At 38.2% G+C, this 27,963-nt stretch overlaps 1 protein-coding gene and 1 long non-coding RNA gene across 6 annotated transcripts; one reads left to right on the top strand and one right to left on the bottom strand.

Moving 5' to 3' along the window:
- Positions 1-788: 788 nt before the first annotated feature.
- LOC128261742 (probable G-protein coupled receptor 158) lies at positions 789-27,781 on the bottom strand. Of its 5 annotated transcripts, none has more exons than XM_052995581.1 (15): positions 27,487-27,781; positions 25,465-25,879; positions 12,083-13,101; positions 6,345-6,584; positions 6,226-6,284; positions 5,666-5,785; positions 5,511-5,591; positions 5,103-5,451; positions 4,824-4,892; positions 4,364-4,765; positions 3,800-3,994; positions 2,558-2,739; positions 1,707-1,818; positions 1,305-1,325; positions 789-986 (listed from the first exon to the last, which is right to left on the bottom strand). In XM_052995581.1, exons 3-15 carry the CDS (start codon positions 12,923-12,925, stop codon positions 789-791), a joined length of 2,871 nt encoding a protein of 956 aa, XP_052851541.1. In that variant the 5' UTR covers positions 12,926-13,101; positions 25,465-25,879; positions 27,487-27,781. The 5 variants fall into 5 exon arrangements, with proteins under 5 accessions (XP_052851541.1, XP_052851543.1, XP_052851542.1 ...); XM_052995583.1 differs by having other exon boundaries at positions 2,558-2,685; positions 27,487-27,780; XM_052995582.1 differs by lacking the exon at positions 1,305-1,325 and having other exon boundaries at positions 27,487-27,780.
- On the top strand, positions 885-4,475 carry LOC128261744 (uncharacterized). Its single transcript, XR_008268283.1, has 3 exons — positions 885-1,832; positions 2,526-4,051; positions 4,342-4,475. It is a non-coding gene; the product is annotated as an uncharacterized LOC128261744 (long non-coding RNA).
- Positions 27,782-27,963: the final 182 nt, after the last annotated feature.

Genomic DNA, 27,963 nt, shown 5'->3' with positions numbered 1-27,963 from the left:
ATTTTGGATGGGAATGAGTAGGAATTACAAGTATACAATATATAATACAAATATATTTTAGTTTGTAAGATTAGTAAGACGTAAATCGTACGATAGTTATGAGGGAATTACTAGTTTTAATGCCTATAAGCTCAAATTTACAACTGATTATTCACTGTTTTAAAACTGATTTTCGCTGTGTTTCCACTCTTTCAATATCTCTACCATTTGTAGAGAATTAGTAGATAGTGATTGGTTGGTTTCAAAACAATAGGCAAACAAATCGAGTGTTAGTAACTATCAAGGAACTTAGACGTAAACAAAAATTCGAGTCATAGGAATAGGATTATATATTTCTTTTAATGTTTGTGGATTTTTACCTACACAGGTGGGCTCTGTTTTACCGCTCTACCATTCGTTCAACTTTGATCTATCAGTGATCCTATCATCGAAATCAATCGAACGCAAGACTGAGAAAAATCAACAAAGTAAAATTGTCTAAAAATTTATCAAAATTTTATAAAACTTGACTGCTTTCAAGGTTCTTTACTTTTCGTTTCTTTAAAAATAAAGTAATGTTTGTTATTGTTTTTGTGTGTTTTTGTGTATGCATCTCTGTTGGTTTTTTTTTTTCTTTCCTTTCGAAATTAAAGTAATTCTTTTATTGTTTGTGTTGTTGCGCTATATAATAACTATTTCTCACATACATATACATATTATCTACATAACAACATGTATCGTACTGTTTAATACTTATATACACACTATCCTTGATGATCCTGCGATTGGAACGCCTTAGTCTGGGTTCCCTACTTTGAGTGCGAGACAACGGAGTGGGAGACCATCGAGTGGGAGAGCATTGAGTGGGACACGCCCGATATTTCCGCATAGGTGTCCGTGGGTCCTTCGGCACTGCAAACGGAGTCCTCGGGCGTTCGGGAAGGTTCCGCCTCGGTGATCTCGATGTCCTGGTGATGCTTGTTGCTGCGGTGTTTGGCACTAAGAGCCTGTGAAATTGGGATACACCTTAGTTACCTTTTACTCTCTATCATCCAAGAAACTCTAGTTATTTGTATATGTTTCGTGTGCAATCTGTTTTGGATTAGACATGAAGTGCTATCTATGGACGGACACATGCACACACGCAGACACACAAATTGGGTTTGGTTTTTGGGTTTTTATCGGGGGACTTGTGTCTAAGTTTATAGACAAACGTGCGAGAAGTTCTTTTAGTATCTTTTAGAGTTTAGTTTACAGTCACAACACAGATATTATTTATAGGGGTTAGATTTTAGGAATTCTAGTATGCGGCCGTCAGTTCTTACCTTATCCTTGCTGCCCTTTTTCTACATTCAACATTGGTGGTTAATGTTTTGTTTGGTTTGGTTGTGGTGGGATTCGATTATATTGTACATAGCCATGACAAAAACAATGATATTTATAGATGTATTAATATTAGTGGCAAACAATTCACATTGGGTGAGCAATAGAAATAGATAGCCGGAAACGGAAGCGGAAAGAGAGACTGGATAGAGAAAGATCTAGGGAGCTCGGGATGGGCAGCATAAGGTTTGGTTTCGGTTTGAAGAAATACAGCTATGTCGATCTGAGAAACAGAGTCCTACAGCCCGGTCCCCCAAAATGGCTTCGGTGATGTCATGTACAGTGAGCACTATGGCTGGTGGACTGACCACACTGCTACACCGGATGAGGTGACCGCGACTCACCTGCAGGGAGAAGCGACGGTGACCCGCCTTCCGTCCGCCACGTCGCTTACTGATGTGCGGATTGTCCTGCCTCAGAGTCTTGTTTTTCATAATCTCCAGTTGAGTGTACAGTCTGCAATCATCAAGGTAAATATATACAAGTGTGGGAAAAACAAGAAACAGAATACCGAGTGCCCTTGCAAAACCACGATGCAATCTTATTTTGACTCAAACTTAAAAAAAAACATTACCTAAGGCAATTTCAATATAATCAATCCTGTTACAATTTTATAAACCGCTTAAGTGACACATAAAAATTATAGTGTTCCTTTAGTGATACAAATATTGCAGTTTTTAATTTGATAAGGTTATCATTTACCTAAAAAATTATATTTTGGATCTTGTTTCTATAAAATAAAATATTTTAAAGGTTTTTAACCATACGTTCGGTTTAATGTAACTATTTAAGTTCAATAATGATAATTATAAATACTTATATATATATATATATGGAGACTATTCAGTTGTGAAACCTTCAGTAATGGTATATAATTATACTCTTTTTGAAGAAATTTCTTATCAATTGGTCTCAATAGCTTATATTTTTGATAAGTTCGAATGATTGTACAAAAGCGGGACAGTTATCCCTATGTTTATATAATTTTAAATTATTTATTGCTAAAAATTATTTTTGTTTGTCAACGTATGAATAACAAATTGATACTATCACTTTATTTCAAAGTTTCTTAGTCACCAACGAATTCACTTAAGATTCCCAGTGATTTATTCTAAATGGCTATGTAAATTCCTAACTAAAATCTTATTTGCAAGCATGTAAAGGCTCCCGGAACTTATGATCTCTTCATACGTACCTTTTAAGTTCGGCGCGTATGTCCTCGGGACTCATTTCGGATATGGTCAGCTCCCCGATGTCCGGATCGCCCAGACAGAGCCCGGCATATCCTCCGCCCAGCCGCTGGCCGGCGTCGTGCGACGTACCCTTGAAAGCATCCACAGGTAAACGTATTGATAGATCATACGCTAGCGAACGAACCTGCAAGCTATGAAGATGCAACAAACACCGCAAACCACACTCAGGAAGTAAAACGGAAAATGGAGAACGGAAACGGAAATGGAAATGGAACTCAGGGTAAAAGAGAGCGAAAACAGAACAGAATAGAATAGAATAGTCCTGTGCTGGAGGTCATGTATTTATGTATATTTATGTATGTGGAATGGCTGGTGCTTATTGGTTGTGAGTATGTCTGTTTTTGTGCTGGAAATGAAAAGTTAAACAAAATAATCAAAAAAGAAACTCAAACGTTGAAAAAGATGGACGTTAGCTATAAGAAAACTACTTAGACAGAGAATTTCAGTTAAAGATTATTCGGTTGAGAGACACAAAGACAGAGATAGTTGCAGTGAGGAGAATTTTGGAAACACTAGATTGGATTTCTCTTGGTATGCATATTTTGGATTTTGTAGGAAACCGATTTTTGTCATTTGTTTTTATAGTTGATGTTGTGTTGGAAAAATCATGCAAAAAACAATGCAAACCTTGCAAATAAAATAGCGTGCTAGTTAAGTTAAAGTGTAATAGTTTCAAGCATAAAGAATAGGAGCTAAAAACAGACTAGCATTCGGAGACAAAACGAGACACACTTGCAGCAACTTCATAGCTTGACTAAAGTTTCAATTCAATGTTAGCTTAATTCTAAAATTATGTTAATTTTCTCGATGAAACCAGAACAGTAACTAAAAATAACTATAACCAACTGAAAAATTCAATTATTTTAGCAAAAGCAAAAAAGCTTTTGGTTGGGTTTCCCCTTTTATAGTTTTTTAATTGTAGTGGCTAGTTATTAACAAAAATCGTTTCCTCAACCAATGTGAATACCAAATACGGATTTCGATGACAATTATGACGTCCACGCCACCGACAGACAGCACAAAGTGAACGGTAATGAATACTCTAAGCATATATATTTAAAGCCCGTCTAGGACTCAACGGCTCCCAACTAAATCACAATGTGTTCAACTAAAGAGCGCACTCAAAACCAAGGAAATCAAAGGAAAATAAGTAAATTAAAATGCTGCGAACTAATGTCGGTTACCTGCTTGTGCTGATACCACAGCTTTGGCACAAATATCAGACCCAAGGCGAAGCTGTTCGTCAGCTGGGAGCGGATGAAGAGGGCCAGCAGAATGGCGCTGGGACTCATTTCCGGCAGGTAGACAAAGCGCAGAAAGTAGAAGCTGGACGAGACCAGGAACTCCAGCGTCAGGGCGGTCACCAGAAATTGCCGTTCCTGTGCGGGGGCGAAAGGAAATAGTCGGTTAATTCATTTTAATGCCGTTTGCTTACAGTGAGTTTGCTTTTTATTTAACAAAAAACAGTAATTAGCCTTTTGCTTACTCTTTAATTGAAAAAATTTAGAAAATATACAGAATCAAAAAATAGGAATAAAATCTTAAAAAAGAAATCATTATATTGTGGATTAATCAGCCCTAGAATGTTAAGTGAATTTTTTTAATAAAGGCAAATATTAAAGAAAATACAAAAAAAAGAAACCAGATTGATTAAAATATATACATTTTTTTACTTTTACAAGCCATTGTTCCTAGACTTATATAGATCAAATTTTCTATATTTAAGCTTGTAAAGAAGTAAATCTTACCCGGAACTGGGTGTTGGCATTCCGACTGGCGATGGACAGGTGCAGCCCGAAGCACAGGATGAGCATCTCGCTGGTCTGCGTGACCAGCTCCCACTTGAGCGGGTGGCAGGTGTTCGTGTCCGCCTCCCTGAGACTCTCCAGCTGGGCGCTTTCCAGGAGGTCCAGCGACGAGGCCGTGAAGGCGGCCATGTAGCAGATGACGGCGAAGACCATGGTGCCCAGGTACTTGAGCAGATCCACGTCGCGCAGCACCCAGCGATGCGCCTTGCGGGTGCGAAAGTCCACCAAATGGCGGTACAGCTTCAGGATGATGGCCCCGTAGCAGGTGATGAAGCCCAGCTCGCGGAGCCACGGCTCCAGCAGACATCGTTCGGTGGAGGCGGGAAAGAAATGGACGGCAACCTGAAAGGGAATAAGTTATTTGGCAAAAGTTGGAAGGAACACTAAGGGAACCACTCACGGATGCATAAAGTAAAACAATGCCCAGCAGTATCGTTTCCAGCACTGTCCACATGCCCGAGGCTATGGCCTGAAAATATCATCATATTTGTAATTAGTACATTTTTTTTTTACTACTAAAAACTTTTAAAATTTAAAAATTACAAATTAGAATAGATAAATTTTTAAAATGCCCGCAAAACTCATAGAGTTTGTAATAAATGTATGAATTGTAAAATGTATGGTTCATACAGTTATTGCAATTTGATTTAGCTTTGATAGGTTATAAATTTAAATATACCTTGCACTTTCTCTGCCGGAAGACAATCACCCCGAGGACGACACAGCACAGGATGCAGGCGCCCAGGACGATGGCCACCAGGAGGCGCAGGCAGGCGTCCACATTGAGCACCTCCTCCTCCTGAAAGGTGAGGCAGACGCCGTTGTTGTCACAGTTCGAGCATCCGCCGGGACACGGGATGCAGGAGTAGTTGTCGTATCCCTCGGACAGCTCCACGCGATCGCCTCGGAATCCCTGGAGCGTGGAGTTGGGCAGGTAGTAGGATTCGCGGCACAAACAGGTGTACACATCCCTGGTGGCGGCGGGTTTGTTCTCGGTGAGCAGGCAGAAAGTCGTATTCCGATCGCAACTGAAAGGGATAATATTATATTTTGCAGATAAACAGATAAACTTTTGCAAATAACTCACCCATGTCGACGACCGAAAACTTCCTCCAGGCCATCGTTGCACACATCCTCGTCGGCGGCAATAAAGGCAGCCGCCACAACTCTATAAATGTTTACCATAAATTACAAGTTGTTCCCCCATCCGTTCAAACATCAATTCGATTTGATTTGACTCACTTGATCCTGTGCTCGCTGAAGGATATGCGAAATGGCCAGAGCCAGCGGCGCGTCAACAGGTTGCAGTCGCGAAACGGTGCCCCCCACTCCTGAGTGCCATCCGTGCTGTTCCAGGCCGCACTGTAAAACGGCAAAACAAAACATTTATGGGCAACTTTCCAAGCGCAATTTGGCTTATGCATATGAGTACAGTGTGTATGTGTGGTGATATGCATGGGAACTATTTAAATTAAGCGATGGATATCTTTTAAGTAAGTTCTAAAGCAACAGCTTGTTGATTTAAATTGGCTGTTTAATTTTAGAGGCTTTATTATCCTGATTTTATATGTTAAATGCTGTTATATAGTTAAAATACGTTGATTTCAGAAAATAAACCTAACTTAAACGATAATATTAATGCATTGCCATAAAAGGATTCCTAATTATTTTAAACTAGCTTGTCTAAAATAAAATAAAGCATGTAAATGATAATTATTTCACGAAATAGATTTTTGGGTGTCAAAGGAAATTAAATTCGTAAAAAGTTCTATAGGAAACACAAATTTCCAACGCAGACTTACCCCAACTCCCGCCAGTAGGAACCCAAATATGCCTTGTTGTGCACCTGATCCGGTGGTATCTGCAATAAGTAAAACAGCGATTAACGTGCATCCATTATCGCTGATTAGCGAGTGCGTACCGTAACGTTATCCCTGAATTTAACGACCACCGTGTGAATGCTGGGCGCTGCGATGGCGAATGCCAGGAGATTGTCGTCCTCGTTGAGGGCATAGCTGGCGATGCCATTGGCCCGGCGACTCACCTCCGCACGTGTCGGCTCATCGATGGTAATCGGCGTGTTGGCATTTGGGAATTTACTCGATAAAAATTCAATGAACTGGCGTGCGGCATCCTCGGCGATGTCTGTATAGTCGTAAAACTGCAAAATTCATAAAAAACCGTTTATAATTAATTTCTTTCAAATCATAAGTTAATCATTTTTATGCTTACTTTAGGATATGTCAAATAAATAAAATGTTTGGAAATTCATTGGCTAAAAATAAAGTATTTCAAAGAACTAAACTATATAAAACATAAAATAAACATATACCTCAAATAAATTGAATTAATAATTAATTAATTAGTAAGTAATTCAATTGACCCCTAAGCCTGTGGAAATCGTGTGATTTGTGAATCAAAATTTGGTATTCCGAAAAATTACGTATACGCATCGGCAGCCTCGTGATTTAAGCGACCAGGCTGGCATTCGGCATGGACATTTCCCTTGACTTGGGACCATTAATTATTAACCTGGCGCACAGGACACGTTTCTCGACAACACCTTTTGCCAAGGAGTACAAAAAGTTTGGTTCCGACTGGGAAATAATAGGATTTAATGCCCTCCCCAGGCTGTGCGACTGGAGAAATGTTTTTAATCCAAGTTTGTTCAGCTCTTAACCGACCAAATGTTTGTACATAATTTACACGTTACAAGAAGCTCTCGAGATCTACGCACAAAAGGCAGGTTGGCAAGGGAGGGGAAACTTTGATGACATCATTATGGCTTTGGGAAACAAAAGTAACCACAGGCTGAACCGAACAGAGGGGCGCGGGTCATGTTGTCTGCGGGCGGGTGAGTCATGTAGTTGGGCCGGCACTTTTGGCTTTTAAAACAAATATTTCCCATTAGCAGGGCTCCTGGTGATGAGCGACCAAATAAATTGCCAACAAGCAACAGCAATATACAAATGTTTGTGGATGCTCGCCAGTGTATGTGCTTGTTTTTTGTTGCTTTCTTTTGCATATGTGTATGCAAATATACCACCTAAATGAACATATCGAGGTAAAAGCAATCAGTGTAAGGTTCCAGGAGAAATCGCATGAGAACGGAGCCCACTACCAAATAAAGCTATGATGGAGCGTTCTAAACACTCGTAAATATCCGGTGTGACCATAATCATAAACCTTGGATATACACTCACATCTCGTCTAAAAGCATGGCCAAATAATGGGAATATTGGCACGCATGTTTGAGCTTAGTTAGCTTTTATCAAATTTGAATAGTATTAAGTTTCAACTACCTTTACCTATTTTGGCCATAACAAAACAATAACAACAGTTATTTGCTAAGTAGAAAAACAAAAAATTCAACAGTTATTTGCTCAATGGATATTTTTTTCTAGCGCATTTAAAAATAAAAAAAGGGCTCATGACTTTACATATTATGATAAAATAATGCCAACATCTTGTTTAATTTTTAAACTTTATAATTAAGGTTTTGTAGTTTTCGAAATTTAGAAATAAGCAAAGTTAACCAGGTTAAGTTTTCATAAAAATAATAGCTAATGGCTTTCTCGAAGAATAATTCATTATTTTATTCAATTGCAGTTTGTTTATTTAAGAATTTCATAATTTTCACTTTATATTTTTCTCAATTTAGAAATAAGCAGATAAAATTTCTTTTTCTTTCAGGATCCTTTCATTTTCTTTACAAAATGGCTGCAATCACACATATATCCTTACGCTCGCGCCCTTTATTTAGGGTATAAATGTATGTGTAAAACACTTGTAAATAGCGGCAGCAGCCACAAAAAACCCACCGAGTGTGTGTGCAATAAAACATGCATACTTATGCCAACATGGCCAGGACGAGTGTGTATGTGAGTGTGTGTGGGTGTGTGAGCAACTATGCCAAGAGCCTGGCCAAGACACACACATAAACACATACACATACACATACACATACACATACACATACACATACACATACACATACACATACACATACACATACACATACACATACACATACACATACACATACACATACGGCCAAATGAAATCAGTAAAGCGCGTTTTGCTGGCTTTTTAATGTCCACTCCCGCCTTTGCCGCATTTCCATCTGCATTTTCCGGCATTGGCATGTACAAAATTCCTACTTATGACCATAAAAATATTTACATGGCGTAACTGTATGCTTCCTCATTGTCATTTGCATGTATTTCCTTTTATTTTCTATGTTCTGTGCTTAATGAATAAAATATGTCAGGCAGTGCTTTCCTTTCCTTTTGGTTTATTTTTCCTTTTTTGTATCTGTCTTTGGCTCAACTGCTGTTGACACTCGGAAAATCCTGAACGCACACTGGCACACTCCGGCGATTACTGCCAGGCTTCACTGTACCCGCCTGCATTCATTACATTATTCAGGACGACAAGGCGAATGACATAAGCTGATTGCTGCGGAAGTTCCCAGTGTGTGTGTGTGTGTGTGTGTGCTTTATATATCGGATTAACATAAATGCTTCTGTTGAGTGGCAATGGTTTTTAAATTTATGTCTGCATAAACAATAAACGCAGAGCTGGCAGCTTTAATGTTAACCAAATCAGTTTGTAACGTAATTGGTTGCTTGGTGAACAGAAAAATTGTCAATTAATCCAAACGAACACATATTAATTGTGCAGTAATAAAAGATTATACTAATTGCTTGCTCTTTTCCATTTTTTAATTTTTAAATAACTGTATTGAGATTTCAAATGAGCTAATTAAGCTGATTCGTGAAACTTATTTCAATATTGATGACAAAAAACTAATAAATCAATTATAAATTTTAATGAAATGTTTAAAATATTGTAGAGTAGATATTGTTTATAAAACAATATTTTTCCTTAAGTTTTTAAATTGTTTACAACATTTTAAACATACCGTACAAGACCCTAAAGCATTTAAAAAATATATTTATCAGTGTTTCCTTTCCCAACCAGAAATGCGGATCATAAAATAAGCCCATTAAAGGTATTACAAAACTGACAACTTTAAATACGGGCTTAAAGTGGGCAACATTGGTTTTAAAGCAGCAATACGCGTGTCCAGCATCACAAACAAAAAAGAAAATATATAAAACAATTATTAATAACTTTGCAGCTTCAGCATTGTTAGCAAAGCAACACGCACACGCAGAAAAAGCGAAGCGAAAAAAGACAGGGCGGACACACTCCAGCTGGAAGCGAAAACGAACAACAGCAACATGGCAGCAGCAACAGCAACAGCAACAGCAACATCAGCAGCAACATGAGCAGCAACAGCAACAACAGCATTCGACAAGGCGCTCGCCGTTGACCGCAGGGCTTGAGAGAGGGAGTGAGGCGGGACGAGAGAGGGAGCGAGACGGGACGAAGGGGGGCCAGGTTGTGCCAGGATGCGGGGGGAACAGACACAATGGCCAGGATAATGCCCAAGTTGGCAGCTGTCAGCCGCTGTTGCTGTGCACCACATTTATTTATTATTATTTTATCTGGCCACACTCGAGATTCAAATCGCTCCGAGGATGCTACACATTCTTTTTTCCTGCTTTCCAGCTGCTGTGGTTTTCCCCGCCCTCGGCTCATTGTTTGTCTTCTAATTACACCAAGGTCCCGATTGCGTCAGAGGAAACTTAGTCGGGTAATCGATTCGTGCGCGTCATGTATTGGACTCTGTTTACACCGCCGGTCGACTCATTGAATATTTATACTCGATTCGCTAACCGGACTAAAAATAGCATCCCAAGGAAAGGGATGGCAAGCAGACGGTGGGAGAATACCCTGCCTACGAGGCCTGACTTAAAGTCTTGGGCTGCAATTGTCATGCAAATTCAATTAAAATATTGTGATGCACACACGGAAAGATATGTTAACTTTTTCAATTAATTCCATCTTTTGGGAAGTGTGAGGTTTATACAGATCTATAGAACGTTTACACAGTGAGAAGCTGATGTGATATATGTTGATAAAGGTGTTTGTTTATCAAGTAAAACTTTCTTAAAACAATAGCCTTTTAAGATTTTTGTTTAGCTGGTATGTCATATAAATTTAACATCAAATACTAAGAGTCTAAATAATATAAACCTTTTTTGCTTTTGAAATTTGTATTTTTGAAAACTTTTGTACTTTATTTAGAGTTAAATGAACATTTGAAATTATCTTTTCAATTATTAGTAATCTCAAAAGATTTAAGAAATTAAAACAAACTGAATTTTAGAAATGCCACTATAAAGCAAAGTATATTTATTAAGATATATATATATAAATTCATCTGATAATGATAAAAATCGGGCAATCTATGAATAAAATACATTTAAATTCCACTCAAAACCTACAGTTTTTCCAGTGATCTTATGGTTCAACGGTGTATGCTCTGCTCACTTCATTAGCATTTCTTAATTAACTCGTACAAGAGGCAGAATCATAAAGTAAAGGAACTAGGCGAGGAGATGGAGGCACCACATATGAGCTGCTGTCAACTCTTTCCAAAACCCCGCGGTTTCTGTGTTAAGGAACGCCCCTAAAAAGGAAAAAACTTTCCACCCACTTTCTACTTGCGTCAACCGTGGCGTATGCGTAATATTTTTTCCGACAATCAACAAGGTGCGGAGGAGGTAAAAACGGAAAAGAAGCACAGATTTGCGCAGAGATTTGTGTCAGCAGGAAAAAGCAGAGGATACCGAAAATGAAGGAGCACCCCGGACACATTATATGGGTTGCTATCTCAGCAATTTTATTGATTATTCGCCAGTGCAGCGTTGGCAATTTCGTAAATTGTCGTTAATTGTCTCTGGCTTGGATCGATGCGAAGTGCAGGCTGCACTCGTTCACACAAATGTCCAAATGTCAAAAGTTATGAAGGCTGCCGGAAGGTGAATCCCCCTCCAATCCGTTGAGTTAACGTTTGCATTTCTTTGATTGCTTTAAAAGTTCAGGCACTAAATTGTACGCTTGCTTATTTCTGCTGCTGCTCTTTGGAATTGCTTTTGATCTAAGTAGTCCTCGTGACTAAGTGCAAAGTTGAAACTTTTACCCATCCTCTTAGTTAGCAAATTATAAGGTGGCATACTTGAGCAGTTCCAAAGTCAAACAAAATGTGTACAATTTTCGAACTAGCGGCACAGTCGGAAAATCCCACTTAATTGAAGGGGTTGGAAAAGTACCTAAGTTATTTAAATTATGCACAACTTTACCTTTATTTGACCTTGAACCAAGCATGTTTTCTTTTAAAATTATGCAATAAATCACAATATAAAATAAATAAAAATTAATTAAGTTTCTATTGATTTGTTTAAGACAAAATAAAAAGTCTATATCCTAGAAAACGTTTCTTTCTTTTTAACTTGAACCCACTAAGTATCATTTTAGTAACATAAAACTGATTATATATGCTTACTTAAGTATAAACTAACTTGGTCTTCCAAAAACTGTAAAAAAAAATTTTTTCTAGACTTATTTATTTTGGAATATTTAACATTAAATTATTTATAAAATATTTGCTAGTACATTTGCAAATAGTATTAATAACATTCTACTAAAATTAATAAATGAGCAGTGGCTAAAAAAATACTAAGAGATAATTGATTGATAGCTATAATATGATGCAATAAAGTAGTTTGTATTATATTGACTACTTACCGGCTCGTCGGGTAGCGCTTCCAATACTTTGGGCTCGCACTTCTCCTCCGTTTTTTTGGCTTCACTGGATGGTGCTGCTGCGGCAGGTGGCGATGTTGCAGCGGCAACTGGCGATGTTGCCGCCGTGGCCGCCACAGTTGCTGGCGTTGTGGGGGTGGCACTCCGCTTACGCAACCGAAAACGCTCCGCCCGACTGAGGACGGACACAACGCTGACGGTGGGCGTTAGCTCGTCAAAGTCAAGGCCGGTTGCATCGTGGTGCAGGTGATACTGATACTCGTACTGGGGCTGGTGCAGGTGCAGGTTCTGCTGCTGGTACTGGTACTTGTGCCCCAGGGAGGCGTCGCCGGAGGCATCGCTACTTGGTTGCAGGTGGGCGCGCTTGTAGTAGGCCAAAAGAGCATCGCGCCTGCTCTCGCGTGAAAGGGAGAAGGGGGAGGGATGTGGCAGGCTGGGGGAGGCGCTGACGGTGGCAAGGCCGACTATCAAAAGCACCAGCAGCGAATAGAGTGTGTTTAATTGTGTGCTCCTACTGGGTTTTCTGCTGTTTTTGCTGGCTTTTCTATTAATGTTGCTACTGCTGATTATGTTGCTGCTGCTGCTGCTGCTGCTGATGTTGCTCTTAAAATTTGATGATGTTGCTGTTGCACTATTTGTTCGTTGGTTTTGTTGCTGCTTTGTCAGGTGGTCTCGATCTCTGTGGCTGCTGCAATTGCTTTGCTGAGTGCTCTGTACTTGAGTATTTGTTTGATTTTGGTGGCATTTCTTTTGATAGTAGTTGCTTTGCTGCATTGAACTCTGAGCGATTTCCGTTTTTGACTTTGTTGCTATGCACAGTTCCATATCACTGATGTTGTTGCTCGTTTTGTTTTTGTTTTTGTTTTGATTTTTGTTTTTGTATTTGTATTTGTTTTTCTTGTTGTGGTTTTTGTTATTTTTGTTGCGGTAGAAAAAGTTTCTCGTGGGAGTGGCAGCTTCGACAGGTGTAAACCGAAATTGTGGCACAGTAACGCGCTCATCTGCAAGAATTAGAAAAGTTTTTGCTTTTGTTTAGCTGCGGCTTAGTCGGAAAATAAATTAAAAGTTTGTTGAATATGACATGGCTTTGCCTTAAACTATGAAAGAACAATGCAACTTTACATACCCCATATAAGAGTGTAAATTTATCTCATTCGGAAGTTAGTCTTAAATTTACTCAGCTTAATTTAAAGTGAAATATACTATATATATGTATATGTGTCTATCATATATATACTTTTGTATATTACCCAGTAAAAGAGGAGAGAAGATCGATCTTTGTGACTTCAATCGCAAGACCATATATGTATAAAAAGGAAACTCAAAATTTATACCATTGAAAAATCAAATAAACAAAAATAAAACTAGGCAAAAATTTCGAATTACAAAGTAAACCCAATTAAATTGACTGTAAACGATTGCCATGACCGTTTCAATTACTCTTTAAATATTGGCGGTTACATATTGCGCATGCATGTTCAATTAATTTTGACTGCATTTGCTTAACAAATTTATGCTGATTGCCACAGCACCAAATAAAATGCCCACAGCCAAACTCTTGACCAGCGACCAAAATCAGGAGCTCGAACGCAAAACCCACACTGGCATTTGCACAAGGCCCCCACCAAATGACAATTTTTATAGCCGCACCAATTGGAAATTAATTGACAAACGTCCGCTAAAAGTGGATTTCCGAAATGCACGACAATCCAGTGAGAGGTAGTAAACTTTGAAATACTTTACTTCTTAATTTCTTTATTTTTGTAGTTGTTAGAAATATATTTAAGATTATACTACAGAAAAGAATGATTGATTAGCAGCAGTTGTACGTTATATTGTACTTGTTTCCGTTAAAATCCATTAATACAATGTGTAATTTATTAATGCTCTTTTTATTTAATTAATATTCCTCTTTGCACAAATTTATCAAAAATAAACTCTGCAAAGGTTAAATAAATGATTGAAAAAAGCTAAATAACCTTTCTTGTTTAATTTTGGTAATGCAACTAATTTGAAACATGAGTTCATTTCCTCTCTGCAATTAAATTTAATTGTCCAACTAAAAATAATTAAAATCCAATAAATAACTATAAGCTTAGACATAATTACGATTTCATTTAATAAAATTCAGTTGCAGCTGACTACTATTTTATCAAACTAAAACACAATTATTTGAAATGTGAATTCACTTCACTGTCTGCAATAAAATTTGATTGTCAATACTAAAAATATTTAAAATCCAATAAATAACTGAGAGCTTAGACATAATTATGGCTTTCATTTAATAAAATTCAGTTGCAGCTGACTACTATTTTATCAAAACATTGTGTGTATGGAAAAACTGAAGCACAATTTATGGTTTATGGGGACGGCCATCACGCTGTGCAGCATGAAGCTGCAATTAAATCGTTTTAAATTGCTCAGCTCAGACAAACTTGTGTGCAATTTTGTTCCACATTCCGCCACTCCCACAAAACGATGAAACCAGTGCAAAAATGGAATTTGCTTAGCTTAGTTACGAGTTCCCAAGGGGCTGGGCGTGGCATTTGCCTTTTGCTGCACTCAAGTGTCGCCCGGCGGTATGCTATAATTTTGTGTTTTTTTTTCTTCAATCGCTTCGCTCCCGCTGCTGCTGCCCTTGCCAATTTGCAATTCTGATTTATGAATTTGCCCTGATAGTGGAGGGGATATGTAGTGCGGCATTAGCCCGTGCCCGTCAATTCGCGATGACAGGCCGCAAATTGGCCAAACGGTTTTGGACGACTTCTGTGTGCTATGCGCTGGAGGGCAAACAGGTGTAAAACAATTTCCGCTAATTGAAATTAATTTTCATGGCTGAAACTGCAGGTAGGTAGGTGGTGAGTCTCTTTTTCGGAGATGGGTCCGGTTTTGGAGGGACGCGACAAAGGTGAAAGTCGGGAATAGTTGGCACATGCGCCATAAACAAGTTGTGATTACGTGATTTGGCCAGATGCCAGCAGCCAAGGGAAGACTAAGGACGAACGGAAAAAAATATATTCTCTTAGGTCCATTTAAGGCAAAATTTCTTGATTTACATATTTTGAATGGTTCTATTTAGCGAATATAACTTATTCATTTTGCTCTAGACTAGCTAACCAACAAATCGGTATAAGGAAAATGCTTTATAGTGTAATGTACTAAACTCCATTTATCGGTTGTGAAACAAATGTTAATGACTTCTCTAAACATCTAAGCTAGGCTGTCCAATTGAGTAACTTACAGGCAGAAAAAAAATAACTGAGATTTAAATATTAATTATTTTGAGAAAATAGACACATTGAAATCTAATACAAATTATTTAAATTAATTTTTCAAGTTTTAGCACTTAATAAATAATTTATTTGTAACTATTTAGGTCGTTAAACTTATCGATTGGGATGAAAAGGGTTAAAATGTTTAAAGTATAATAATCAAATATTTTGTGTTTTATTCCTTTGTTTTAGTAGACCTCTTGGTATAACCTTCGAGTATCACAGAATAAATAATGTTTTTAGAGCTATATATATTACTTTTAGTGTGGACAGGTACTAAACTGCAGCAATGCCAAGTTTTTTTCCAGTTTTGCCCTGTTTTTGCTGCCTGTTTTCTGCCTGGCTGGGTTCACCTGACCTCACCTTGACACTCACTCAACTGCAGCTAATGCGGTAAGGATGCGAGAATGTTCACATCTCTGAATGGGTGTATATGTATCTGTATCTGAATCCGAGTCCCGGCGAATGTCCCTGTGGGCCATTCTGTATTTCAATTAACCAGATTTCGGGTCTTCTGGCTGCCGTGTCGTGTTCATGTTCCACTTCCTGTCACCTGCTCGTTGCATGTTTGCAGTTACAACCCAATTGGCCAACTATCTTGACTTTGCTTTTGGGACTGTAGCAGAAATCAAACATCACAAATAACTAGTCGTTGGCAGGTGGGCCACATTTCAATCCCAAATTGGATTTGCTGAGTTTGCTGTCAGCCTCTATATATTTATCTTTACTATTCTGACAACTTCGGTATGCAAATTTTATGGGCAAACAACCGAGCGATATTTTATCATTTCCCAGCTGTTGAATATTTATATTTTCTGGCAATTATGTTTTTTCTGTTTGCAGAGCAATCAAAACCCTATTTTGTGTCGAAACTGCCTTTGTAATTTGTGGGAGAACATGGAAAGGTAAAAAGAGAGAAAGCCAACCATAAGAGGATTAAAATTAATTATTATTGGCTTAAACAATAAAGTTGTTTAAGTTTTCGGGACTTAGCAAATTTGAAATGGCAGATTTGGAATAATAAAATTTAAAACTATAATCAAATAAAACTAATAATGCTTGAAGAATGAAGTCGACTCAGATCAGCATCATATAGTAATAATAACATAGCAATAAAGATTAGCTTTTCCTAGCAAGACAAACAATGCATTGAAATTTTCGGGGATTATGTTGTAAAACAAAAGACATAATAAGAAAACCACTACATGTCAGCTCATACATTTGAGTGATGATGAATCCCGAGTTCCTAGGGCGTGTCTAAGGATGTAGTGTCCTTTGGGCCATGGCAACATAATGAGCTAAAAATAGCAAAAGACGGCCAGACGAGGTGCGAGCGAGACAGGGGCAGGCGGTGGAGGGCAGAGACAAGAGCGCTTTTCATTAGACAAATGTTATTTCGCACACACGCACAGAATGCGGGACAAAGCTCGGGCGTGAAACAATCAAACAATGCAACAAAACCGCACAACAACACACCACACACACACACACAAAAGGTTAACAATTAAACAATGAGAGAGCAACAAGCAAAGAAGGAGAGTCATAATAAGGAGTGCCACTGACAGGCTCGAGGACAAATTGTTCGCCGGTCTCGAACTCGAACTCGCACTCGCACCCGCAGCATTCCATTGTATTGTATCGCTGTACCGCTTTGCTTAAGTCAGCTCAAGCTGCTTTCCATCCACAGGACCACCCACAGGACATCCCAACCACCCCCACCTTCAACCCAAAAAAAAGAAAAACACCGAAAAGCCAAAAAATCAGACAACATCGCTTGAAATCGCTTCCCTTGTGCCTTTGTCGGGACATTTTCGGCTAAAAGCTTCGAGTGCCAGTCCCAAAACACTTTTCCAATTAGGCTTTTCTAGATAAATTCAGCCATTTATATGGATACATACTCTATGTAAATACAGTGGACACTGGCGTTTCAGCTATACACTTTTAAAATTCATAAGACCCAATTTTTCTTCTTAAATTTTATTTTTAACTTACATTAAGTTATGCAAATATTGACATGCACTGCAAATTTCAATGATAAATTTTTAATTTAATTTAAATTTATGTAAATTTGTGTTTGGTTACTTTTGCTAACCAACGATTTTATTTAATAATCCTTTTTGTAGTTACTGGTTACATTTGTTTAAATTTTATTACATATTTTGTTGCATTAGCTTAAATTTGGGGCACAAACCTTAATTAAAGAATACAATTTTTATGAACTATTAAGAAGTTCAAAAAAATCGTGCTCTTTTATTTTCATGTAAAATTTCAAATTCTCAGCAAACACTGTTTAATGACAGGGGAATAAAAAAAATTATAAGGAAGAGACAGCACTGTAATGGCTGCGCTATTTTTTGGCAATGGGGGAAAAGTGGGAGGAGTAGTAGGAGGGTGCCTGCAAAACCCTTACAAGGACGCGGACATTGTTGTACAACAATCATTTTAATCACTTTTCAGGGTCTGGCGCCGCACTTTGTTGTTCCTTAGCTCTTCTGCCGCATGGCCCACTTCTTCTTTTTTATTTTTTGGGAGAGTGTTTACATGCACAATTTACTCAAGTATCATTAAAGCATGACCTAAGAATCTCATTTTTGAATAGATTTTGTATATTGTTTGATGGCTATCTAACGATTTGATTGCTCATTTTTTATTAAACTACAAATGTGTATAATGGGAATTTTATTTCAACATTATATAAACCATTGTTAACATCTAGCGATTCCAAAAACATATTTCTTAAAATACCAAAGCAACTAAATTTGTAAAAAGTTAAAATATTAGTATTCATTAATTTTAAGTCAACTTAAAAACGCAACCGTTCTATACAAAAATAATTTTTTTATTTGTTTCTTTTTTCTCCAAATAAACAAGTATTTTTAGAATTTAAGAAATAAGCTAATATGTTGCCAATAATATCCAAAAATAATTTATAGCTGAACAGAAAGGTATAACCGACCCATCCAATTGCTCATCTTATAATAATGAATGATGCCTTAAATTAGTGAAAAACATCCATATGGAGGATAAACATATTTCAAATTGCGATTATTCATCATTATTTATGCCCCGGGCGGCTGTTCGTGGTATTTATATAAAAGTACAAGTATATATGCCCCATAGACAAGCGGCTTCTTGGTCGTAATCTACTTGGCCTACTTGGGCTAAGTGCGCTTTTAGATAAAGTCGCTACCGAGTCGGCTTGGCACGCACAGGCGTGGAAAGGAAAAGGGGCGGTGGCCAAGGGGTGGGCGGGGTCGCCGGCTAAGGTTCACTTCAAAATGTCGAAGGACCATGTGATTGCGGATGTGTGTGGGTGCGCCTAATGTTATGCTACGGCATAATTTGTTGCTTGAAGTGAAAAATTGTCAAGCACACTCAACGTTTATATACAGCAACAAAATTGAACTTTTCGAGGCCATAGCTTTTTATTAGCTTTGTTGTTGGCCGTAGCACAAAAGCCGTGGAAAAGGGGGGCGAAGAGGGCAGTGGACCCTATGAAATTAAATTACAATTTTTGGGATTCCCAAATTGTTAAAATGGAGTTGATTTCTTAAATAAATAAAATATTTTGATACAAATTTCTATTATTTATGGTTCATTAACACATATTTGTTTACTTATTTCAATTTATAATTATTTAAGGACTTTAGAAATGTAATAAGTCTACAATAATAGTATTATTGTGAAAATTAAGCCCAAATATTGTGTCCTCTCCTTAAGCTTATGCCGAAACCATTTCTATTTACTTATTGCATTGCAGGACAACGAGAAATGTAAGCAAATCTTAGATTCAATTAATTAGTATACTTGCTATACATTCCCAAGCTCCACTGTACAGTAGGTAGGAGTGCTCAAATTTGGTCACATCAAATACATAGTCGGCATATACATTTTCCTGTTTATTTCGCTTGGAAGAGCGTGAAAAAGTGTCGCCCAGATTGCTGTTTCGATTGCTATTTACAAACAACGCCTTTTCCCATTTTCGCTTTTTCACACAAAAGTTCAAATTTCACTTGATTTTATTTCGATTCATTCTATTTGTGCAGCCTGTCCCCGCATCCTGTGCCATTTTCCCGGACGGATCGTAGCTGTGTACAACATGCATCCAATATGTGGATCCAAAGTGCAGTCAGGCGGCAAACAGAACAGGGAAAATGAGTGGCAGGGGGTCCGGAAAAGTACGGGGAAATTCCCCATTCTCGAACCGATGTCATTTGAGGCTGAGCCGCCGTAGCCATGGCAATGTCAAGTGGGCGGTGGATGGCGATGGCGACAGCGATGTCTATGGCTATGGCCCGAACTAAAGGCCACATTTAATTGCATAAGAAATTGCAGTTCATAAATATCTTAGAGGCTCTTAAAGCAGCTCTAACGACCATTATTATGCAGGACAATGGGTGGCCGGATAATCCGACATCAATGACAATGCAGCCCAGATTGCGGAGGTGAATGGGTAAACAAGTTTGACTAGCTTCAAGTGTTGGCCAAGCATTTACGTTTTGTTTGAGTAGATTAAATTTATAGATTGCTTCAGCTAAGTGGGGTAACAGTTTAACAGCATTATTGGCAGCCAGAAAGTGCAGTCTGGCTTTAAGGTAGATAACTAATTTCGAGGCAGTTGTGTTAATTTTTATTATGACTTAATTCATGGATTATTGTCATATAAATATACTTGTAAGTTACAAAATTTTAATTGCCGCAATATATACCCAAAGGGAAAAATATAATTACTTGTTAGACAATGATTAAGATTGTTGTTTTTATTCAGAAAGGTTTGGTAATTGCCTTTTGCAATTTCTTTGAAATCTTTCTGTCATCCTTTTAAACATTTTCCGACCTATGCCAACATATTCCTTTAGCTATTTCCTTTTTACCTAATTAATGTTTATAAACGAAACTATTTAACTTCAACCTATCCAAACATTTTCATTCGGCCTGCATCGTTAACCTCTATTACATGCTACCAAATCTAAATCCATACAACATATAAATTACAATCTCTGGCTAATTAGTTCCCCTACTCAGCCAGACAGAGAAATGAATCCTTCGACTTCAGCCAACTTTTCTTCGCTCCCCTAATCTCTTTTTCTCCGGCTTTTGTTTTAAGATTTCCCTCCTTGGCGTGCAACAGGCATTCCATTGCTTTCATTTCCTTTCTCTACTCTGTATTCTCCCTGCCCTCTGACCCCAGATACCCGGATGAATCGGCGGCCAAGACAATAAAGCCAACTGCCGTCCGTGGGTCCAAACAAAGCAACAGCGACATGGCACCATATAAAAAGCGCCATAAAAAAACAGAATAAGGCGGAGACTAGCGCACATAAAACCGAACAATTGCCAAAAATCAAATGTGACAACTTTTACCAAAATTAAAATCGGCAGAAAAGAAGCCAAAGCAGCCAGTGGCCAAAGCGGGTAAGAAAACAGGACATAAAGGACTTGAAGGACATGAAATGTGGGAGGAGATTGGGGGTGATTCAGAGGGAGGAGAATAGAAGTCCGAATCATTGATGCCAAACGGAAATGTGCGCACTTTCAAGAAGTGCACTAAAAATGGCGACGAGCACTTCCGTTGATGGTTCGTCGGACCCTGGATGGGCACTGTTCTGGTCTCTGGCACACTGACTAGCTGACTGGCTAAGCAAAAAGGCCAGCAGAACTTCTTGGCGTCAATAAAACGTGTCTGTAAACAAGACAACTAATGTCGATGGGGAGGAGGGTGCCATAGCAAGGTGAAGCTTTCCCTTATTCATACAGAGAAAACTTAGTTTTTAACTATCAGGGGGTGGCTCAGAAATCCTTACATATTTTGTATCTAACGTTTAGGTTTCTAAAACAATGGAAAATAAAGTTGGGCTTTAATTTTAGATGAAACAAATGTTTTTTATTATTTAGAATTGAATTAATACTTATACCTTAATACTTATACTTTAATACTGTATGTAGTTAATTTTTTAGACACACTTATTAAAACAACACTTTCAGTTTTCGTACTAGTTTGGCACGGCAATATAAAAAGGCATATAACTTAATATTGTTTTGAGAACTAAAACTGAGGGAAATATATTTAAGAAATAGCTACCGAAATATTGCTAAATTGCTAAATTAAACCACTGTGGCATGTGGAATGGAAAATGAGACAGCGACTGACTGGCCTTAGCTGCCACCGAGCAGCACTTAAAAAAATAGAGAAAAAATCGAGGAAATGCCGGAATGGGGAAAACAAATGTTCGCATGAAAGTTGAATGATAGCTGGAAGCCAGACCAGACGGAAAATCAGGAACGCAGCACGAACACTAAAGAGGAATCGCAATTGCAGGCCACGTCCGAGAACAGAAGTGGACTGAAGAGAACCGAAGGGGTAAAGTGGTCGATGGCCAATGTTGTTGGGTATGTAAACAAGCGGCGTTTCTCACAAGTAATTCGAAATTGCATTTAAAGTGCCTTAAATGCTCGACAACAGACCGGGGCCTAATTAACGCCGCTTGTGTGCACAACATGGCGTATGATTAATATGGCTAGAAGCCAGTAATGAACTACCGCTTTGGCATCATCATCACGGGAATGGACATCCTTCCTGGACTTTTGGGCGGTGGCTAATTGCATAACAGCGGAACATCGGAACATCGGAAAAGCGGAAGAGCTGAACATCAGCTCCGGAACATTACGACCGGGTTCACTTGAGCAGAAACGAAGCGTTTGGCCTGGAAACAGGCAATAAAATTTGGTCAAAACGCCAAGGCATATAGATAAGCGTCAAACAGTTCACACATTTTCATACCACCCTTCGCTACATCGCTGGAAATGCGCTCAAGCGTGAATATTAAACGTTTGCTTAGAAATGTGAAGGCAACTGCCCGATATTGCCCGTTTCATCCCTCAACTTTTGTCCAGGCGACAGTGGGCCCACTGTTTGGACCAACTTTTCGCCTAGGCAAAAGTTCTGGCCAAAGGCAAAAGTTTGCCAGCGAAATAGGAATGGAAGTGGAAATGGCAATGTATAGCAGATATGTAAATACTCGTGCATGCAAACGGGAAGTTGCAGATAGCTTCGCTTTGGTTAAGCAACGAGCTGGAAGATCGCTGCCCAGCAATTAGACCAGTTCACTGCGAATTCAACTTGGGATTATGCCTTTTAAATATTCTAAAAGAATTTAACTAAATTTCATGAATCATTTTCCCTTAGCAAAAATTTACAAATAAGTAAATAATTTTCAAGACATAGCCTTTTTCAACTTGGCATCATCATAGGTAACTCAAATAAAAATGCTGCTTATTGTATAAATTTGGAAAGCATTATAAAACCCGTTGTGTTGAAATTAAATACAAGTTACAATATTGTTTCAACTGATCCGGTAACAAAACATTATTCTTTAACTTTTTGAAAACATTTATAGAGTAAAATTAAAGTCAACAATAAAATTATCAAATAAAATTTTTGACTTTCAATTAACAGTAAATGCGCAATAAATTATCTAAAGTATAATTTGGAACAAATGGATTGCAAAACATTAAATATAAGCGTTTGCTTGCTTCTTCGATTTTAATAGGCAAATGCCCTTAATTAAAATCGAGCAAGTTCTGAAAACTTTTTCCAAAAATACAACGCTAAGGACAACATTGCAGGGTGGCTGGTTTCCATATATATATAAATATGTATATACAAGCATACACAATCCCACTCGCATATCCATGCACACATTTGACTGCCCAAAATTGCTTTGCTTTGATATGAAACGGTGAGCTCGGCAGTTCGGTGCCCTGGCAATCCGGTTTTGATCTTCGCAGCGTAATAATTTCCCCTTCGAAATCCCTCTCCGTCCTGAGCTAATCACAGAACGTGTCCTTGAAAAGGACCTCCCTGCATTTCACAAGAAAAACATTATTAAATCCACCGATGCCAGTGGCAGACTCTTGACTCTTTAAATCGCAAATTGAGCTGCATACTCGTTTTGTGCATTAATATGCAAAGCACGCGGCACGTCATTAGTGGAGGCTCCTCACGAAAGGGGGTGGTGGACTTCCTCCTTATCCAGGGCTTCGGTATGGTTGTGGGTGTTGGTGAGTCCACATAATGAATTATGCCACGCCTAACGAGCACACAGCAGCCAGCCAGCGCAACCCGGCACAGAAATCCAATAAAAATTCAATAAATTCCCCACAATACCAGCCACAACTGCGGTTGAAATACTAGCTATTATGAAATGTACAAAGTTTAGTTGGAGCTTCTGAACATCTGAACACCAGATGGAATCAAACGATTATTTATTACTTCTCATGAGCTTAAAACCCATATCTAGGAGTTAAAATAGCAGTTTTAATGGTACTTTTTTAACATCATGATTTTTGACTTCAAATTTATAAAGCTTTTAGGTATAATATTTTTATTAAATGTAGAATTTTTAACAAATATAAAATTAGCAACTTCTTATAGAACCAACTGATAAATTAATAGAAATTCCATTCCCAAATATCTATAATTTTTACCTAACCTGTATGTTCTGAGTAAGCATACGAGAGGGAGGAAAAGTAAAAGAAATGGGCGTATGTTTAAGAGGTGTGTGGTTGAGTTAAGGAATTGCACGTGGAGCCGAGCGAGAACTAGTCCTGGCCTATTCCCTCAGAAACGACGACAAATAAAGCCAGCATATGTCCGAGTGGAAAGAAAATACAAAAAAATACACATAATTTACTTTTCAATTTTCTTTGCATTGTGGGAGGCGGCGGTGAAGGATTGGGAGTGGCAATGTCTGCGTGAGCGGAGCCTATAAATAGTCTGTGGGACTGGCAAATGCCAAAAGCGACAACCGGAAGTCGCAGGATCCCATGATATATGGCCTGGAATTATGGGGGTGTGGGCAAAAAAAACCGGGCTGCGTAAGAAACCAACTACTGAAGTGGGCAACAAATTGAAAACAAACAAAATAAAATAAATGACCAACCTTTTGGGTTGTCGTTGAAATATTACTCACATTAAAATATGTTTTATCAACCATATGTATATAGGTATAGCAATCTAGTGAGTTATGATAAATATAAAGGTCTGACTTCAATTTTATAATTATTTTTTATTTAGGAAACAATTATTTAACAATAAAAATAGAAGTGTTAAATATTTCTCAATTAGTTTAGTGGGATAGTGAGATTAGTTCTTATTAAAAAGCATACATATTAAACACAAAATTCCTATCTTTGAATATTTTATGGTCCAAGCATATATTTATAGTGAGATAAACAACAGCCAGTGTATGTTGTATCATACACCCAAACTATTAAGATTATATCTTCATCCACAAGCCATAAAGACCTTCAATCTTTTCCTCTTCGCTTTGACCGCTCAATATTAAATTTCATAAAAATTGTGCGTGCCTATTTTCGTACCCGACGCTCGGCCCACTTCCCTCCATCTGCTGCTCGTAATTAATTTACGACAAAAATAGGGTTAATATCGCCCAGAACTCTGGGTTATAGGGAAGCGATGGCCCAAGATGGCCCGACCTCCCGGCTCCATATCGAAGATTCCCCGCTCCTGTCAACACAGTCATCAACTGTCTGTCGCTCAAATTGCTGTCACTGCTGCGAGCATGGACGCGGATGAGGACGCGGATGGGGACGCGGATAAGGATGTGCACGAGGATGTGGATGCGGATGCGATGGCTGAGCGGTTGATGCGGTCGCGGACCTTTTTTCTTCCTTTTTCCAGATGCCTTCAGGCAAATGATGCCTATTTGATCGGGGCCAAAGGATAAACAAAACGAGTGAGCAACGCATAGCAGCAGTTGTCACTTCCAAATTTTAAATACCCCGTATTTAAATTCTATTCAGCTTAGCTCTTAAAAATGCAAAGGCCTTTAGAATTTAAAGCATAATATTATATTTTATGATAATTTTTTCAGCCTGACTTCTTAAGTATAGATCTGATTCTTTCGCTTCGATATGCCCAAAAAGCCAACAAGTAGTGGGTACAAAAAGAGAGGCTCGAAATGAAACGAGAAATCGTTAAAAGAAAAGAAAGCAGAGGCGAAGGCAAGGGCAAATGGTATAGCCCCTTCCAGGAGTCCAAAGTCAGTAAGACAGCGGCGACATACTAACCTAAAGTTATAGGGCCTGGGTCAGCAGTTGCCAGTTACGCCTTTTCCATGGTTAACCAATTCACTCTCGTCGCTCGCGTTCTCGCTGGCCGGGTGTATTTATTTTATGCCGCTTTCTATGTAAATTTTTATGAGCGCGCGCATCAAATAAAATTAATTCCAAAAATTGTTGTTGACTTTGTATCGCTTGGTATTTTGGTTGGTTGCAGTCGGATTTGGCGCGGGTTTATCGCGGGATTTTTATGCAGAGCGCTTTTTGTGGTAGTAGTTGTTCGCTGGTAAATTAAATTACGCGTCACACTCTTTTGATATTTTCGTATGTTGATTTTGGGTATTGATTTTGTTTAAATTGAAATTTGCTTTTTTGTTACAGATATCAAGTAGTTAGCCAGCCGACGTCAGTTGAATCAGGAAAACTGTATTGAGATTTTAAAATAATAAATATTAAATCTTCTTTTACGCTTCTATTATTCAATATAATGCAATTTGTCTCATCTTTTAACTATACATTTTGCAAGTACACAATGCCTTTCTCCTGCTGACAGAAACAAATTATTGTTTATGTTGCACGTTCAAGAGGTTAAACCATGCAATCAATATCTGGATATTTTTTACTGCCGCACTGCTGCTAAAAGTATGCAATCAAAAGTTTAAGGATTGCAATTTCTCTTCGAGTTTTGCAAAAACTTTTAAGGACAACATTTGAAGTGGACGAAAGAAAAATAAAATAGTTAGTCGAGATTGCCTTTGAGTGAAAGAAAAATAATCAAATATTTTTTTTGTCTAAGAAGTTCTAGTAATGGTGAAATATGCCGAAATCTCTAGACGGTATAATGAGAATTCCAAAGCTTAACTATTTTAATCGCTAAGTTCCTAGCTGAAATACTTATTGTGATGAAATACTATCTTGTGATGAAATTCCTAAGTAGGTTTTTTTTTTTAACATAAGCCTCAGTAATTTAAGATTTATTTATTTGAGTAGAATTTGTTTTTTTCTTTGTTTTAATTGGAAACAAAGTTCCTGCTTTTATCTTCACAATTTGTTTAAGAATTGCTTTAATATGTTTAAATATTTGAATGCTTTAAATTTAATATTTAAAAAAAACACACTTTTTGTAAGGGCATTTCAAACTGTTTTCATGATGTTACTTTTTAAAAAAAACTTTTCCCTCCTCATATTTTATTTTTAGCCAATTATGGAATTTGGCCAATTTAGCTGCAGTCCAAAAAAGTTGATTAAGGCCAAGGAGTGGAGGCCGAAAGAAGAGCCATAAAAAGTCCAAGGCGGTGAAACTTTTTCCGAGTTAAATAGAATCCTTCGCTTCTCTCGCATGCACCAACTCCTGCTGTTTTTTTCTTTTATTCCTTCCTTCTGTGCTACACGCGCTGCTTTCAAAATAACTCTAGGATACACAAAAAGACATCCTGTGGCCTCGAATGTGTCTCTGTGTGTGTGTGTGTGTGTGTGTTTGAGTGTCTCTGTATGTGTGTGTGTGTGTGTGTGAAAGGTGAAACTTTGGAACTCCTTGTTGTTGCTGCTCCTGCCGCTGTTGATAATTCAGGAGTACGAATTTGGCTCGAAAGGCGAACGGCAAATTAACGAGAAAACGAAACGAAACGAATACGAAAACGAAACTGGAATGCACGAGAAATGCGTATAAAAATATATATTTTGCTCATAAATTAAACGATTTGCACACTAAAAGCGGGGTAGACCAACACGCGCGCAAAACTAACGTAGCGGCGTCTCACACACATATATCCTGGCTGGATTTTGTCCTGTATATGGCTATGTGTGTGTGTGTGTGTGTGTGCCTATGTGTATTAATGCCGCCGCAGAGCTAAGCGCGCAAAAACCGACAGATACACGAGCATTTAACACCCAAAAAATGCGTGGCGCATGTTGGAAAAGCTGCTCCCTTCGAGCATGATACGCAAAGAAACGGCCCGCAACGCCTGAATTTTTCGCGTTTTTCCTTGGCTTATTTCACAAGCACGCGCTTTTCAGCATTTTTTCACATACTCTTCGGTTTAAGCAATTATTTCAATTTTTTGTCGGTTAGGAGGCACTGGTTCAACTTGGCTTTTTCCCGTGGCAGCGCCCACAATCGAAGCGTGTGCGTTCGCGTTTGTGTCCTGTACTCAATTGTAAATTCTCCGAGTTCCGCCAGCACCTTCACATCATAATCCTTGCCATTGTGTTGTCGCTGCGAGTGCGCGCGTTAAGTTGTTGATTCCGAAAAAGCTCTCTCTTCGTGTTCTTTCGCTCTCCAAAAGTTCTTTTTCTTTGAGTCCTCGCTTAGAGGATACCGGTGTTTATCCGGGACTCAAACCTTTACCAAGTACTTCTTTTATAATTTCTATCTGAGATATCCCTAATTTAATGATTATATTACTTTACTAAAAAAATTAAGCGTAAGAATATTTTACTAAAGGATATTTAGCGTGACTTGACAATTTCAACCCAATTATTTATGAAAATTTCTAAAATGGTTAACCA

Source organism: Drosophila gunungcola, unplaced genomic scaffold (genome assembly GCF_025200985.1).
Source record: "Drosophila gunungcola strain Sukarami unplaced genomic scaffold, Dgunungcola_SK_2 000001F, whole genome shotgun sequence".
Taxonomy (NCBI): Eukaryota; Metazoa; Arthropoda; class Insecta; order Diptera; family Drosophilidae; genus Drosophila; species Drosophila gunungcola.
Note: the sequence above shows the minus strand (reverse complement) of the source record. Positions and strands in the feature narration are given on the sequence as shown.